The following is a 14,023-nucleotide window of genomic DNA, read 5'->3' on the forward strand; positions in this document are numbered from 1 at the left end:
ACTACGTACCAGAGGGCTTTGGGAGAAAAAAGGAAAACAATAAAATCTTTAAAAAAAAAAAAAAAGAAAGAAAGGACTCTTTTCAGACACTGGATAACAAGCAGTGGAAGACAGGAATCCTGAGAGAAAGAAAAGGTGAGCATGAAGGTCCTGCTGGGCTAAGGAGACACACTGGAGTTTGGGGAGGCAGAGGCGGCTGAAACTTGTGAGGCAGATTACCAGTGAGGAGGGAGTTAGGCAAAGAAAAGACCTTCAGAAATTTGCATAATATTTCCATTGAATATGCTGCTAATAAGGATTACATGTGTAGGATAAAACTCAACCAGGCTGGACAAAAAAACGACTGAGGATCTGTAAGCTGAACAATTCTCAGAGCTCACGCAGGACTGGGAAGGGTTCAAATTTTGATCAGCCAGAATGAAAAGCACCTGTCGAATACCTAGGGCATTCGAAAGAGATGCTAGAACAGTCCCACCTTAACAGGAGAACTAAACTAGCCCTAGAGTAAAAGCTACTTTACACCTACCCAAATAAACACTTAAAAGAAGTGTCATGGATGATGGTGATCAAGAGGTATAAACTTCCAGTAATAAGATGAGTAAGTACTGGGGATGTGAGGTACAACATGATGACTACAGTTAACACTGCTGTACGGTATATTTGAAAGTTGTTAAGAGAATAAATCCTAAGAGTTCTTATCACAAGGAAAAAGACATTTTTTTCCTTTTTCTTTTTTTTTGGTATCTATATGCGATGATGGATGTTGACTAAACTTACTGTGGTAATCATTTCACAATATATGTAAGTCAGGTCATTATGTTGTACGCCTTAACCTTATACAGTGCTGTATGCCAATTATATCTCCATAAAGATCACCACACACACACACAAAGTTTCAAAAGGATCATGCAGCTCCACAAATAATTACCTGCCTTCCTAAATAAAGTCCAATACTATTTAAAACAGACAACAAAATCCAGCACTCAACTACATAACATTCACAATGTCCAGTATCCAATAAAAAATTACCAGACATGTCAAGAAGAAGAAAAATGTGACTTATAACCAAGAGAAACATCTATTTCTATAGAAATAGACCCAGAAATAGATGATGAGATTAGCAACAAGGACATTTATTATAAATATGTTCAAGTATTTAATGACAACCATGAACATAATAAGTAGCAAAATGGAAGATACAACATACATCACAATACACTACTAAAAATCAGTGTTAAAGAGAGAATACTAAAAGAAGCCAGAGGAAAAAACAACATTACATACAGAGGAACAAAGATAAGAATTCACACTTCTTGTCAGAAATTATGCAAGCCAGAAAACAATGGAATTATCTCTGTGCCAAAAGAAAAATATACTGTTAAACTCGAAGCCCACATCCAGCAAAACATTCTTCAGAAATGAGGGTGAAATAAAGACCTTTTCAAACAATCTGGAGAATGTATTGTCAACAGTCCTATAATACAAGAGATGTGAAAATAATTTCTTGTGGCAGAAGGAAAATCACATTATCTGGATCTCTAAATAGGAATAAAGAACACTGGAAATGGTAAATACATGGGTAAATATAAAATACTTTTACATAAATTTTAAAATGAGCAAAAAGATAATTGACTCTTTAAAGGAAAAAATAACAATAATGTATTGTGAAATTTATAACAAACCCAGAAGAAAAATGTTTGACAACACTGGTACAAAGGACCAGAGGGGGGCAAATGGAAATACACTATTACTATGTTATTACATGTTACGTGAAGTCATATGACATTATTTTGAAGGTACACTGTGATAAGTTAAAGATGTATATTGTGTAAACTCTAGAACAATCAGTAAAAAAATAAAATGAAGAGGTATAGCTAAAAAAGTCAATAGTGGACATAAAATAGAATACTAAAAAATACTAAGTTAATCCAAAAGCAGGCAGAAAAAGAAAAAAAAAATAAAAAACAGACGACAGAAAAAGAAAAGAGCAAGATGGCAGATTTTAACTCAGCCATATTGATACATAAATTAAATGTAACACTCCAATTAAAAGGCAGAGCTTGTCAGACTGGATATAAAATCAAGACCCAACTAGGGGCTGGCCCCGTGGCCGAGTGGTTATGTTTGTGCGCTCCGCTGCAGGCGGCCCAGTGTTTCGTTGGTTCAGGTCCTGGGCCCAGACATGGCACTGCTCATCAAACCACGCTGAGGTGGCGTCCCACATGCCACAACTAGAAGGACCCACAACGAAGAATATACAACTATGTACTGGGGGCTTTGGGGAGAAAAAAGGAAAAAAAATAAAATCTTTAAAAAAAAAAAAAGACCAAACTAAAAGGGATCCACCTAAAATACAAAGACACAGATAGGCTGAAGATAAAAAGATCGAAAAAGATATGCTATATAAACACTAATTAAAAGAAAGTAGAATGGCTATATTAATATCTGACAAAGGAGATTTCAAAACAAGGAATGTCATCAAGAATAAAGAGTGAGGGGCCGGCCCTGTGGCCGAGTGGTTGAGTTCTGCTTCTGCGGCCCAGGGTTTCACCAGTTCGGATCCTGGGTGCGGACATGGCACTGCTCATCAGGCCACGCTGAGGTGGCGTCCCACATGCCACAACTAGAAGGACCCACAACTAAAACATACACAACTATGTACCGGAGGGCTTTGGGAGAAAAAAGGAAAAAAGTTAAATCTTTTTAAAAAAATTTAAAAATGAAGAGTGAAATTTCATAATGATAAAGGGGTCGGTTCATTGAGAAGACAATTCTATATGTATATGCATCTAATAAGAAAGCTTCAAAATTTTGAGTGAAGCAAAACTGACAGAACTGAAATAGAAAAGTCTATTATTACAGTTGTAGGTTTCAATGGTCCTCTCAATAACTGACAGAAAACACAGACAGAAAATCAGTAAAGACGGAAGATTTAAACATTACCAATCAACTCGACCTAAAGACATTTATAGAAAATTCTACTCAACAACAGCAGAATACATATTCTTTTAAAATGCACATAGAACATTCAACAGGACAGATCATATGCTGGACCAAAAAACAAATCTTAGTAAATTTAAAAGGACTGAAATCACAAGGAGTATATTTTCTGCCTATCAGGGAATTAAGAAATTAATAATAGGGGCTGGCCCAGTGGCATAATGGTTAAGTTTGCATACTCCAATTCAGCAGCCTGGGATCCATGGGTTCAGATCCTGTGCACAGACCTACACACTGCTCATCAAGCCATGCTGTGGTGGCATCCCACATACAAAACAGAGGAAGACTGACACAGATGTTAGCTCAGGGCCAATCTTCCTCACAAAAAAAGAAAAAAAGAAGAAATTAATAACAGAAATTTATCTGAAAAATCTCCAAATAATGGAAATGAAAAACATATTTCTAAATATCATAAAAGAAATGAGAAAATATTTTGAACTGAATGAAAACGAAAACAGCATAGCAAGATTTGTGGGATGTTGCTAACACAGGGGAAATATATGGCACTAAATTGATATATTAGAAAACAAGAATTAAAATCAATGATCTAAGTTTCCACCTTAAAAAATTAGAGAAAAAGAGCAAACTAAACCAAAGTAACATAAGGAAATAACAGGGGCCGGCCCCATGGCCAAGTGGTTAAGTTCGTGTGCTCCGTTTCGGCGGCCCAGAGTTTTGCCAGGTCGGATCCTGGGCTCAGACATGGCACCACTCATCAGGCCACATTGAGGCGGCATCCCACATGCCACAACTAGAAGGACCCACAACTAAAATATACAACTATATACTGGGGGGGTTTGGGGAGAAAAAAAGCAGCGAGAAAAAGAAAAGAAGGAAATAACAATCATATAAATTAATGAAATAGAAAACAAAAAATTAATGTAACTAAAAGCTGATTCTTTGAAAAAATTAATAAAATTGATAAACCTCTAGCCAGACTGATCAAGAATAAAAGGGAAAACACACACATTATCCATATCATGAATGATAAATCCTATAGGCATTTAAAGGAAAAAAGAGAGTATTACGAACAATTTATGCCAATAAACTCAACAACCTATATGAATGAGTAATTTCCTTGAAGACAGCAATTACTAAAACTGGCCCAAGAACAAGTAGGAAACCTGTCTATCCCTAAATCTATTAAAGAAATTGAATTAATAATTAAAATGCTCCCCAGAGAAGTATAACAATATATGCAATTTACTTTGAAATGTGTAAAAAAGTCAGATGGGTTGATGGAGATTCATCCCATGGATCAGATATGTGATAAAGTATAGAAAAATGTAAATGACAGAATCTAGGTGGTGGTTATATTGGTATTCCCCATACAATTTTTTCAACTTTACTGTATGTTTTAAATTTTTCATAATAAAATGTTGGGTAAAAATTCTTCCGAGAGAAAACTCTAGGCCCAGATGCCTTCACTGATGAATTCTATTAATCATTAAGCAAGAACTAATACTAATCCTACATAAACACTTTTAAAAATGAAGATAAACTCTCCAACTCATTTTATAGAGCAGCATTACCCTAATAGCAAAACCAGACAAAGACATCACAAGAAAACTATGAACTAATATCCCTCATAAACGCTGACACAAAAGTAATCAAGAAAATATTAGCAACTCAAATTCTGTAATATATAAAATAAACACTGTATCATGATCAAGACAGGTTTATCCCAGGAATGTAAGGATGGATTAATACTAAAAAATCAGTCACTGGGGCCGGCCTGGTGGCTCAGCAGTTAAGTGCGCAGTTCCCCTTCAGCGGCCCGGGGTTCACTGGTTTGGATCCCGGGTGTAGACATGGCACCGCTTGGCAAGCCATGCTGTGGTAAGCATCCCACATATAAAGTAGAGGAAGATGGGCACGGATGTTAGCTCAGGACCAGCCTTCCTCAGCAAAAAGAGGACGATTGGCAGCAGATGTTAGCTCAGGACTCAACTTCCTCAAAAAAAAAATTATGTTTCTGTACAATAGCAAAAAACAACTGGAAATCAAAATTAGGACTACCATTATGTAACATAAAAAAATGAAATATTCAGGGATAGACTGAACAAAATAGTGTAAAACAATATGCTAAAAAACTACAAAACACTGATGAGAAAATTTACAAGATCTAAATAAACGGAGAGATATACTATGTTCATGGATTTGAAAACAATATTGTTAAAGTGTCAATTCTCCCCCAAGTTGATCTACAGTGTTAATGCAATTCCAATCAAAATTTTAGCAGGCTTCTTTTGTATAAACGGACAAGCAAATTTTACATTTTATATGGAAATGCAAGAGACCTAGAATCTGCAAAACAATTTTTAAAAAGAACAAAATTAGAGGATTTATATTATTTGATTTCAAGATTTACTACAGACTTACAATAATCAAGACATTGTGGGGCATACATTTAGTCATATAGACCAATGGAAAAGAACCGATACTTCATGGGGCCGGCGTGGTGGTGCAGCAGTTAAGTTCGCACATTCTGCTTTGGTGGCCCGGGGTTCGCCGGTTTGGATCCTGGGTACGGACATGGCATCGCTTGGCAAGCCATGCTGTGGCAGGCGTCCCACATATAAAGTAGAGGAAGATAGGCACGGATGTTAGCTCAGGGCCAGTCCTCCTTAGCAAAAAGAGGAGGATTGGCAGTAGATGTTAGCTCAGGGCTTATCTTCCTCAAAAAAAAAAAAAGAACGGATACTTCAGAAATAGACCCACATATATATGGTCAATTGATTTTTTACAAATGTGCCAAGGTACCTCACTGGGGGAAAAATAGTCTTTTCAACAATGACATTGGAACAAATAAATATTTGAGGGGGAGGGTTGCGGAATGAGCATTTACTCTTACCATACAAAAAAAATTTACTTAAAACAGATCATTGGGGCTGGCCCCGTGGCCGAGTGGTTAAGTTCGCATGCTCCGCTGAAGGCGGCCCAGTGTTTCGTTGGTTCGAATCCTGGGCGCGGACATGGCACTGCTCATCAAACCAGGCTGAGGCAGCGTCCCACATGCCACAACTGGAAGGACCCACAATGAAGAATATATAACTATGTACTGGGGAGCTTTGGGGAGAAAAAGGAAAAGAAAGAAAATCTTTTAAAAAAAAAAATCATAGAACTAAATGTAAAAGTCAGAACTATAAAACGTATAGAAGAAAACAGGCGAAAAATTTCACAAGTAGCAGTAGGCAAAGATTTACTAAGCAAAACAAAAAGGCACAGATCATTAAAAAGATTAATAAATTCATCTTCATGAATATTTAATTAAAATTGGTCTTCATTAAAATGTCTGGACTTTGAAAAACACCATTAAGAAGATGCAAAGGCGAGCCACTTACTAGGAGAAAATATTTGCAATACATATATATGACAAAGAACTTGCATCTAAAATATATAAAAACTCATAAATAACACACACAAAAAGACAAACAACTAAATTTTAAAAATAGGCAAATGATATGGAAGAAAAGAAGATACATAAAGGCCAATAAGCAAATGAAAGCTGCTCAATTTGTCATCATGCAAAATAAAATTAATAATTTTAAAAATTGTAATGTATGCAGTGTAACAAAAGCACTGCATACCCACTAGAATGCCTAAAATTAAAAAGACTCAGAAGTCCGAGTGTGAAAAAGATGTAGAATAGTTGAAACTCTTAGTCACTGTCCATTGGGATGAAAAATGGTACAAACACTTTTGAAAAAAGTTTGGTAGTTTCTTTTTTTTTTAAACATCTTTATTGACATAATTTACATACCATAAAATTCATACATTTAAAGTGTACAATTCAATGGTTTTAGTATATTCACATAGTTGTGCAATTATCACCATGATCTAAGTTTAGAAAATTTTCCTCAACTCCAAAAACCTCAAACCCATTAGCAGTCACTCTCCACCCTGTTCCCCAACCTCAGCCCTAAGTAACCACTAATCTATTTTCTGCCTCTATAGATTTGCCTATTCTGGACATTTCAAATAAACGGAATCATGTAATACGTGGTCTTTTGTGACTGCCTTCTTTCACTTCGCACATGTTTTCATGAGTCTTCATGCTGTAGCATTATCAGTAATTCATTCCTTTTTATGGCTGAATAATACTTCATTGTATGGCCATATCACATTTTGTTCATCCATTCAGTTGCTGATAAACATTTAGGTTGTTTCTAGTTTTGGGGTATCATGAATAACACCACTATGAACATTGTGCACAAGTCTCTGGGTGGACACATATTTTCATTTCTCTTGGGTAAATACCTAGGAGTGTCACAATGTGGATGAATCTCAGACACAAGAGCACATATTGTACGAATTTATGTGAAATTCTATAAAAGACAAATCTAACCTATAGTGACAGAAATCACATGAGTGGTTGCCCAGGGCCCAGACTCAAGGATAAGACTGGCTGCAAAAGAGAACTTTTTTGGGTGATGGAAATGTTCTTTACCTTGCCGTGGTAGTAGTGGTGGTGGAGGTTACATAAATATATCTTATTGTATGTTAATTACACCTCAATAAAGTTAAATAAAAAATAAGTCCAATAAATCATAACTAGTCAAAAAAAGATGCGTGGCTATGGCAGTAAGCTTATATCTTTTTTGGTCTAACTATTCCATTTTTGGCTGGGGCAAGAACGATTCAGGCTGATATATCAGTAACTCTAACCTAGGAATTCTTAGTATTTCAACAATGCCAAGGATTCCCCTCATTGTCCTCCTCCTCTCCATTCCTTCACCCCTGGCAATCCTCCCTGACAAATTAAATGGACGCCAGGTAGCAATCAACAGTGTTTGGAATAATTTTTTGCCAGGCACCAGCCACATGAGGTTTTTTCAAAGTGGGTGTACTTTCCTGGACATTCTGACCAACTCAAACATTTGCCAAGCTCAGGAACTCACAGGGTCCTGCCTTTACCAAGGGCATCTAATGAAGGTTCTTCTTTTTGCCTCTTTGAAACTAAGGCAGGGATGAAAGATATGAGATAATCATGGCTCTCCTTGTGGAAACTCACTCCAAATAAGGGTCATCAGCCAACCATTTATGGATTTATAATGAGGCAATATTTCACTACAGTATAAGGAGAACAGGGTATCTGTCCCTCTTAAGTTTATAAAGGGTCAAGTGGGGCTGCAAGCAAACCAAATACATCAGCTTGGGGAGGTCTACAAGAGAGCACACGGGCAAAGGTGTAAGCAAGAAAGTAGTAGTCCTGATTCTTATATTCTGAAGTCTTCAAGGGCAGGTATGATTTTTGCATTTTTACAGCCCCTGGCTTCGCACACAGCACATACTTCTGTACTTTTACACAGAAAAGAAATAACCTGGGGAACTTGAAGCAAGGACACCCATTCCTTGCCTTATTGCACTAACCAAGGACACTCAGAAGCAGAGAATTCTTACACCAAATCAGGTTCAGAGAGCTTCCTTGGGAGGCAAGAATTGGTTCTTATTCAGGATACTTTCGTTCAAAGCGGCTGGAAAAAAGTAAACAAGCCAATGACACAGGAACTAGAACAAACAGCAATCTGATAACAAAATCAGACCCTATTGAGTGAGCATCCCTCCCTCCACTAGGTGCTTACAGTGACCTTCTATCCAAGATAAACTGAGCATCTCTCCAGGGCACAATCATCCAATATAATCGTTTCAGGAAACAAGGATCCAAAAGGTGGACACAAATCTCTTAGGCTAAAAAAGGATGATGACCTTTTAAAAGGTAACTGTTTCCTCTATACAGCCACCCTGCATATAATATGCAGAAGTATACTTCAGGACCAAACTCAATTTCAGAACCAATTTAGTTGGCCAGTTCTCCCAGTCCATCCATGTCTTTCAAGCCTACTACCAAAGGGCTCTCCACTGTTCTGAGATTTATTGATCTGACAGACAGGCTCTGCCCTTCAGGAAGGTGGACCAGATAATGAACCTCACAGTGGGTGATTAATGAGAGGCCATCAGTTGGCGAAAGGAGTGGTGACAGTGACTTTCTTTAATTTCCCTGGGCAGTTGCCCCACCTCCCTGACTTTATTTGGTTAAAGCCCTAGACACTCCTTGTGAAGCTTTTCTTGGCAGTAATTACAGACCCAACATGCCCAGGTCCTTACCTGGTACAAGCAAGGCACGCAATCACACTAATAGGCAGCTAAGGTAATGGGAGTGGGGGAAACATGACACACAAATATCGCACCAGGCCTTCTCCTTCCCTATGGCTTACTGCAGGTGGGACACTCTACCCAACTCAAACCAACAGGCAGATGTCTCTGTCCTCCCCACCTGAGGTTTCTTTCCTTGGAAACATATCACATCTCAGGGAGGGAGACAGAAAACACCGCCTCTGCTCCTAACTCATGGGCAATTCGACGGGGAGTCTCTGCCTCCCTGCCAGGCCTCATTTATCTATCCCTGCCGAAAAGGCAGAATTCTTTAAAAGAAATCCCATTTGTAGGCTATCCACAGTTTCCATTCTAGCTGGGTGGATCATTTTTAAGATCACAACTTCCTTTCAGCAGTATCACTGTGAAAGGTCAAAGTGCTGTTATGGTACTTGGCAAAAACATTTCCAATTAACACAGTTCATAACAGAGATAAAAGTTTGCATAGCAACACTTCTGACTCTGATGTTACCACAGTGACAAAACATGCTCTTCTGAGCATACCTCATAGAGTTTTGAGCTACTTCCTGGGGAAGAAGTTGCAGCGAAATAAAACAAAAGTTCCCAAAGATCTATTTCAAAGGAAGGAGGTAGCTAAAAAGCAAACCTAAGAGGGAAGTCCTATCTGTACCTTCTCATCTAATAACTGGGAAAAAGGATCCTTCTTGGGTTAAACCAAGAATGCAAGGGCTGTTGCCTCCTGTAACCTCTTGAAAAGCTGACACCTACTGGAATTCCTACAAGCTCCAACACTGTTCCTCCTAGGCAATGCCAATGAAGCTTCACTGGCAATGAGGCCTGACCAAGGAAGACCAGAAGTTTATATGATGGGCACTTCAAAATTCATACCTAATTGGAGAAAATACTGACAATGGCAGAGATGAATAATAAGCCGAGCTCTTCACCAGTGACCTCTGCATTCATCTAGCTTGGCTGTGGGACATTAATTTTGAGAGTCTTCATTTTGTTTTGTTTTTTAACAAAAATGGTACAGTCACGTGTTGCTTAACGATGGGGATACGTTCTGAGAATGGTGTCGTTAGGTGATTTTGTCATTATGAGAACATCATAGAGAATACTTACAGAAACATAGATGGTATAGCCTGCTACACACCTAGGCTTTTTGGTACTAATCTTATGAGATCACCATTGTATAAGTGATCCATCACTGATCGATACATCCTTATGTGGCACATGACCATACTACTTTAAAAACAATTTAAATTCAGTGTGCTACCTTTTAGATTTTGACCCAAACATATTATCTATTAAAAGAAACAAATAAAAACATTTTTTAAAAAGTTGCCATGTTCCTCTGGTGTTCATAAAAGCTTTATTTCTCATAGTGATACTGCTGACATGCTTGGACAGAACAGAGGCTCTTCCCTCATTAACAAAGTTACCATACTCTACCAGGAGCCTCTACTTAGGCGTTTCTGCCTAACTGGCAGGCAAATTCTCCAGGGCCCTGTTCACTACTTCCCTTCCTCAACTGAATGGGCCCTTCCCAAACCAGGACCCTTCCCCATCCCCCAGGAATGAGGCCTGTTATCTTCACTCTCCCTGCTTCTCCCTCCACTGTTCTGTCCCTGACTTGCCTCTTCCTTCAGAATATCTGAAAAGCTCAGGTTCTCCACATGCCCCGGCCTGATGAAATGGAAAAAGCTCAAACTTTAGAGTCAGACAAACCTCAGCTCACATTATGGCTTTACCACTAATAGCTATGTGACACTGGACAAATTACTTAGTTTCTTTAGCATCCTCATCTATAATTGAGGATAATTACACCTACCCCAAATAGCTGATGTAAGAATTAAGTAAATTAAGTAAAAGTGCCTAGCTCAAAATCTACTAGTTGTTCCTTTCCTTTTATCTACTTATGTCCTTTTTAAATCCAAGATACATTCTTCCCTATCTGGGGGAGATAAAATCCAAGATACTCTCTCCTCTATCTCTGGTAATACAGCTTACCTCCTGGTCCAAGTAAGAGAATGGCCATCCTAGCAGCACATATCAGCTGACTGTCTTATGTGGACCTCCTCAAGATGCCCTATATAACATAAAGTTGATTTTCGAGGTTAAGCAGCTTATAGGAAAATCCCTCTGCCTCTCCCTCTTTCCTGATTTAGTGAATTCAGTGAACAAACAACTCTTACCAAACTTTTTTTCTGTCGAACAGGTCAACCAAAATGCCAGAATCTAAACAAAGGCAACAAAGAAGGCAGGGTCAAACAGCCAAAGCTTGTGTCACATGCTTGCACTCAATAAGAGTTCCCACAGCAACAATCACTCAGGGCTACAGAGAGGCAGTGCAAAACTACAGGCTGTTGTAGAAAAACATGCTGCCGAGTACAGGAAACTGAGTTATGGCTATCGTGGGAGTCTTAAATCTCAGCTCTCCAGCATATGTCTCCGCCAAGGCTGTCTTAAATGGTGGTTAAGGCCCTGTTCTAAGATGAGGAAACATCACAGGGGCTCTCAGAGTGAGCTGCTCAGAGGCCTCAATTGCCCTGTTGGAGATCCAAAGCTGCCCTGAGGAGAACTTTATGTAGGTGCTCCCACGGGGAAAGTGAACCACACTCGCCTCCCACTCAGAAAGCTCTGCCTCAAGCTTTACAGCTCCCCTCTCCAAGTGTTCCTCAACAATCAGTGGTGTGCTGGAGCTGGCTCATACGTACTTGTCCTGTGAGAGCCGACTGTTAAATTTCCAAGCACTGTGAGATCCACTTGGCTTCAATTACATTGGTAGCCATGGTAGGAGCATTCACACCCAACACTACAAATCAGCCCCCTTCCCACCACTCGCCCCATCTACCAGTTGTTAAACATTTACTAGCACACCAAGGGCCAACAATTCCAAAGCTGGCGTATTAGGCTCCATTTTCCTCATAAGCCTTGAAGTTCTTCAGATATTTCCCCAAGATCTTTCTGTGCTTCCACCTAGATGTTCTTAAGTGATAGATGCCACCCAGGGCCCCTAACAATGTTTGCCCCACAGACTAGGGCTCTCCTCTTATTAGTATCTCACTCCTCTCTGAGAAAATAAAGCTAGGTTACATTAGGATTTCTAAACACCCAGCAGTCATTTGTAGTGGCTCTTATCTTAGGATTAGGAGAAAATCAAAAAAGTTTAGGAAGATTACTAATAAACAGAAATAAATACTTAGCTTCTAATATAACTTTCACTCACTCAGACGTGAAGCATTTTTTGTTTGTTTCCCTAATTTACTCTAACCCACTCCCATAAATGAATGATACCTTGCTTTGTCATAATATTTCTGAAGATATTTCTTGTAATATACAACATTATATAGGCCTCTTCTGAATCCAAAGTCCAAAGCCCTAGTGAGAGTGGAGGCTTAAAGAAATAATGGAGGTGAAATTCCATAAAATTCCTAATATAGAAAACTTAGAAATCTGGTTACACTGTCCTATGGTCTTGTGACATAATTGGGGGGGGGGGGGTGGTGCCAGCAGACCACCTTTCTGATCTTCCCAGAAAATTCCTAAATTTGTACGTAGAGAAATTTTTAGCAAGCTCCTGGGCCACTTGGTTGAAAGGAACACAGCTTCAAGACAGGTGTGGCCCACTCTTAAAAACAGAAGTAGAATGGTGGTTTCCGGGGATGGAGTGGGGGGAGTTGTTCAACTTCCCTTGGATGGATGGAGTTTCAGTTTTGCAAGATGAAAAAGTTCTAGAGATCAGTTGCATAACAATGTGCATATATATATATATTTTATGTACATTTTACAAAAAAAAAAAGGGATTGGTTTGCCCCTCAGGTCCCATCACATGCCTAGCATTGAGGCTGGGTCATACTAGGCCTTTGATGAACACTTGTGAGTTGAACCAAAGACAGTACAATTATGACAGAGGGAAAATCAGTGCATTAGGGATTATGGAAGCTGTGATAATTTAAATGACTGAAGTGTATTTCCAAGTCATCCAGCCTCTGGGTATCCTGTGACTCAAGGACATGACCTACAGACACTCTGAGACTCTTCTCCATTCTTTCTGTCCCTTTCAGGTTTTGCCCTTGAGTACATTTTACAATCTATACCTCTCTGTTTATCCAATCCCTATCCTTCCTCTTTCAAGGTCCAACTTAATTATTCTCTCCTCCATGTGACTTTTCCTGACCACTACAACCTGCAGAGATCTTTCTCTAACAGGAACTCACAGATCCCATTACTAGTACTGTTTGGCCATCAATAATAAGTTGCCTCAAGCCATCTCTTGCACTTATTCCATCCTTTGAGAAGAAAGGCCCTTTATCATACTTCTGTATCCCTCAAATGCCTAGTATAATCTGTATCTGCCTAGCACAGAGAAGGCACTGAATGCTACAAAAATGATAGCTGATAAAGGCAGAAGAAAGCCAGAGGGAGCCAGTCATTTACTTGCTTTCCGATGAGATATTTCAAAGGCACAAAATTGGTCATGAATGTGACTGAGAGCTTAGGGAATCAGGTGCTCAGAGAAAGTTTTGCCTTAAATCCTAAAGTGCCCCATGTACTCTAGATATTCAGGGCTCTAGAGAATCTTCTGTAAAGGTCTGCTATGAAGCCCTCTTGCCTATAAGGAATTTAGAGCTGATATAAATCAATATTTCATAGCATTTGTAAACCAAAACAAATAGTGAATAGCCTAAAAGGAGCTCAAGATCCTCAATGGGCATTTTTAAAGGTCTCATGGTTTTGGGGGCAAGAAAAGTATGAGGTACTATTCAAGGCAGCTAAGCCAGTGATTCTTAAAAAAAAAACTGGGGGGGAGGGTGTCAAAGATTGGTTAAGAATTTTAAGAAAGATGGACTCTGCTCAGGGAAAAAAAGGACATATACATAATTTTACACACAATTTCAGATTG

At 38.9% G+C, this 14,023-nt stretch overlaps 1 protein-coding gene across 7 annotated transcripts in view; it reads right to left on the reverse strand.

The window, feature by feature from the left end:
* Positions 1-14,023, reverse strand: part of ARMH3 (armadillo like helical domain containing 3) — a 170,133-nt gene that overhangs the window by 14,016 nt on the left and 142,094 nt on the right. The window contains exons 26-28 of one of the 7 annotated variants that reach the window (XM_046654253.1): positions 11,313-11,355; positions 11,128-11,206; positions 6,832-8,477 (exon numbers count right to left, since the gene is read on the reverse strand). The exons of 5 other annotated variants lie outside the window; for them this stretch is intronic. In XM_046654253.1, the coding sequence (XP_046510209.1) occupies positions 11,157-11,206; positions 11,313-11,355 (93 nt within the window). In that variant the 3' untranslated portion in view covers positions 6,832-8,477; positions 11,128-11,156. Of the gene's footprint in view, positions 1-6,831; positions 8,478-11,127; positions 11,207-11,312; positions 11,356-14,023 lie in introns of those variants that run through there. One more of the 7 variants, XR_006887570.1, reaches the window with a different exon arrangement.

Source organism: Equus quagga, chromosome 2 (assembly GCF_021613505.1).
Source record: "Equus quagga isolate Etosha38 chromosome 2, UCLA_HA_Equagga_1.0, whole genome shotgun sequence".
Taxonomy (NCBI): Eukaryota; Metazoa; Chordata; class Mammalia; order Perissodactyla; family Equidae; genus Equus; species Equus quagga.